At 47.0% G+C, this 2,310-nt stretch overlaps 1 protein-coding gene across 1 annotated transcript in view; it reads right to left on the bottom strand.

Annotated features, from left to right (window-relative positions):
- Xrcc6 (X-ray repair cross complementing 6) overlaps positions 1-2,310 on the bottom strand; it is a 22,823-nt gene that overhangs the window by 15,800 nt on the left and 4,713 nt on the right. Inside the window, exons 4-5 of the mRNA XM_029469523.1 lie at positions 1,159-1,297; positions 681-935 (exon numbers count right to left, since the gene is read on the bottom strand). Of these exons, the coding sequence (XP_029325383.1) occupies positions 681-935; positions 1,159-1,297 (394 nt within the window). The remainder of the gene's footprint in view (positions 1-680; positions 936-1,158; positions 1,298-2,310) is intronic.

Raw genomic sequence — 2,310 nt, 5'->3', positions numbered from 1 at the left:
CAAGGCCAGCCTGGTCTACAAAGTGAGTTCCAGGACAGCCAGGGCTATACAGAGAAACCCTGTCTCGAAAAACCAAAAAAAAAAAAAAAAAAAAAGTGGGGCACACACATCTACGCGGATAAAACATCCATATAGATAACATTTTTAATTAACTAATTTTTGTTTGTTTGTTTCTTTGAGACAGGGTTTCTCTGTGTAGCCCTGGCTGTCCTGGAACTCACTCTGTAGACCAGGCTGACCTGGAACTCAAAAATCCACCTGCCTCTGCCTCCCGAGTGCTAGGATTAAAGGTGTGCGACATTGCCCGGCTATTAAACAATTTTTTTAAAAATTAAAACATACATTCATTTGGAACTGGATAAATGCACAGACGTGCATTTAAAACCCCCAAATGCATAAAGTAAATAACATTAAGGGGGAAAAAGCAACTAAGAATGTAAGGCTGGAGAGGTGGCTCAGCGATTGAGAGCACTGACTGCTCTTCCAGAGGACCTGGGTTCAAATCCCAGCAACCACATGGCCACACACAACCATCTGTAATTCCAGCACTAGGGCACGGGATGCCTCTGCTGATTCCACAGGCTCCTGGATGCACACGGGGACATAACTACATACAAGCACACACACACACATACACAATATTTTTAAAGCAATGATAGAAGAACAAGGGAAGTGCCCACCAGTGTCCCGGAGGTCGCTGGCTTTGGTCCTGGCCCGGCTGGCTTTAGCACTGTCCCTGGCATGGGGGTCGTCTTCATTGGTGAACAGCATGATCCTCTTGTGACTCATCTTGAGCTGGACGTCGCTGAAGAGGTTGGCACAGACCCAGAGCGCTTCACTCAAAGAGTAGTCAGACCCATGGCCGACCGTGTCTCGGAAGTGCTTCTTCCCCTGCTGTCCCTTAAACTGGTCAAGCTCTAGCACTCGTTTAGCACCTGGTGAGAGGCAGGGTAAACAAGAGTCAGCCAACTTCACCCCAGGCTAACAGGCCAGGGGCCCTGCTCACTCAGCCCTGCCTAACTAGAGTGGAGGGACCTTCTGTGCAGGAAACCAAGGCCCTAGCCAAGGCCAAAGCTGCTTCCTCCTCCAGGGCCCTCTTTTGTTCACCTTAGTGATATTCTCACATTAAGGAAACCGTGTTCTTTGACTATTACTGACCTGGGTTATCCAAATCTTGTAAGACATAAATATTTTTGAAATTCACTGAATTTTTGTCTTTCTCGGTTCCATAGAACACCACTGCCAGGAGATCCCGATCGCTGCTTATGATCTTACTGGTGTATACACTCTGGATACACTGTAAAAAAAATAAAACTCCCTGAGTGTTAGCTTAACACTGAGTCTCTATAAGTATCTGGTGTGGCACAGAGCCCTGTTCAGTCTTGATGCTGCGTTAAGTCTGGCATGGCGGCACATGACTCCTCCTTCCCAACACTGGGAAGGAGGAGGCAGGAGGCTATAGGCTTGTTACCATCATGGTGGGTTTGTGTAGTGCTGGGGAATGAACTTATGACTTTACGCACGGTAGGCACAGCTGATCCCCAGGCCTGGGTGTCTGTTTTTCACTCTACATGTCATACACAATAAGAGTCGACTGTCTGGGCTACATGACAAGTCTCACTCTATTAACTTAGCTGTGAGGAACTGCTAAGTCACTTGCCATACCAGCTGCACGCCTTCATATTGGCTTGGTTTTGTTTCATTTTTAAGATTTTACTTTGTTTTTTGAGACAGGGTCTCTCTACATAGCTCTTGCTGTCCTGGAACCTCTCTGTAGACCAAGCTGGCCTTGAAGTCACACAGATTTGCCTGCCTCTGCCTCCCCAGCACTGAGATTAAAGGCGTGTACCACCACTGCCTCTTTGAGCATTCGTAACAGTGGCTTCTGTTTGTTGTCTCTGAAGAAATGGCTACTCAAATCCTTTGTCCCCCTGTCCCTATTTTGAGACAGGGTCTCATGAAGCCCAGGCTGGCCTCAAACTTGAAATATGTAGCCAAGGATGACCTTGAACTTCTGATGACCTTGAACTTCTGACCCTTCCATTCCCACCTCACAAGTGCTGTAAATACTACTGTGTATCGCCAGCCCAGGGTCTCCACATGTGAGGCAAGCGCCTACCAACTCCTCTAAATCCCTAGTCCTCTTCTGCCCGTTTTAAAGCTGTGCTGTAATTGTTTATTAATAGTAATATTCAATTCTAAGGATTCACTTGCAAAAAGACTTGTGTACTTGTGTGTGTGTGCGCGTGCGTGCGCGCGTGTGTGTCTGTGTGTGTAGCGGGGAATTTAAGCATCATCAACAGAAATTTT

The sequence above is a fragment of the Mus caroli genome, chromosome 15 (assembly GCF_900094665.2).
Source record: "Mus caroli chromosome 15, CAROLI_EIJ_v1.1, whole genome shotgun sequence".
NCBI classification, from domain to species: domain Eukaryota; kingdom Metazoa; phylum Chordata; class Mammalia; order Rodentia; family Muridae; genus Mus; species Mus caroli.
This window is presented reverse-complemented; position numbering and strand designations above follow the sequence as displayed.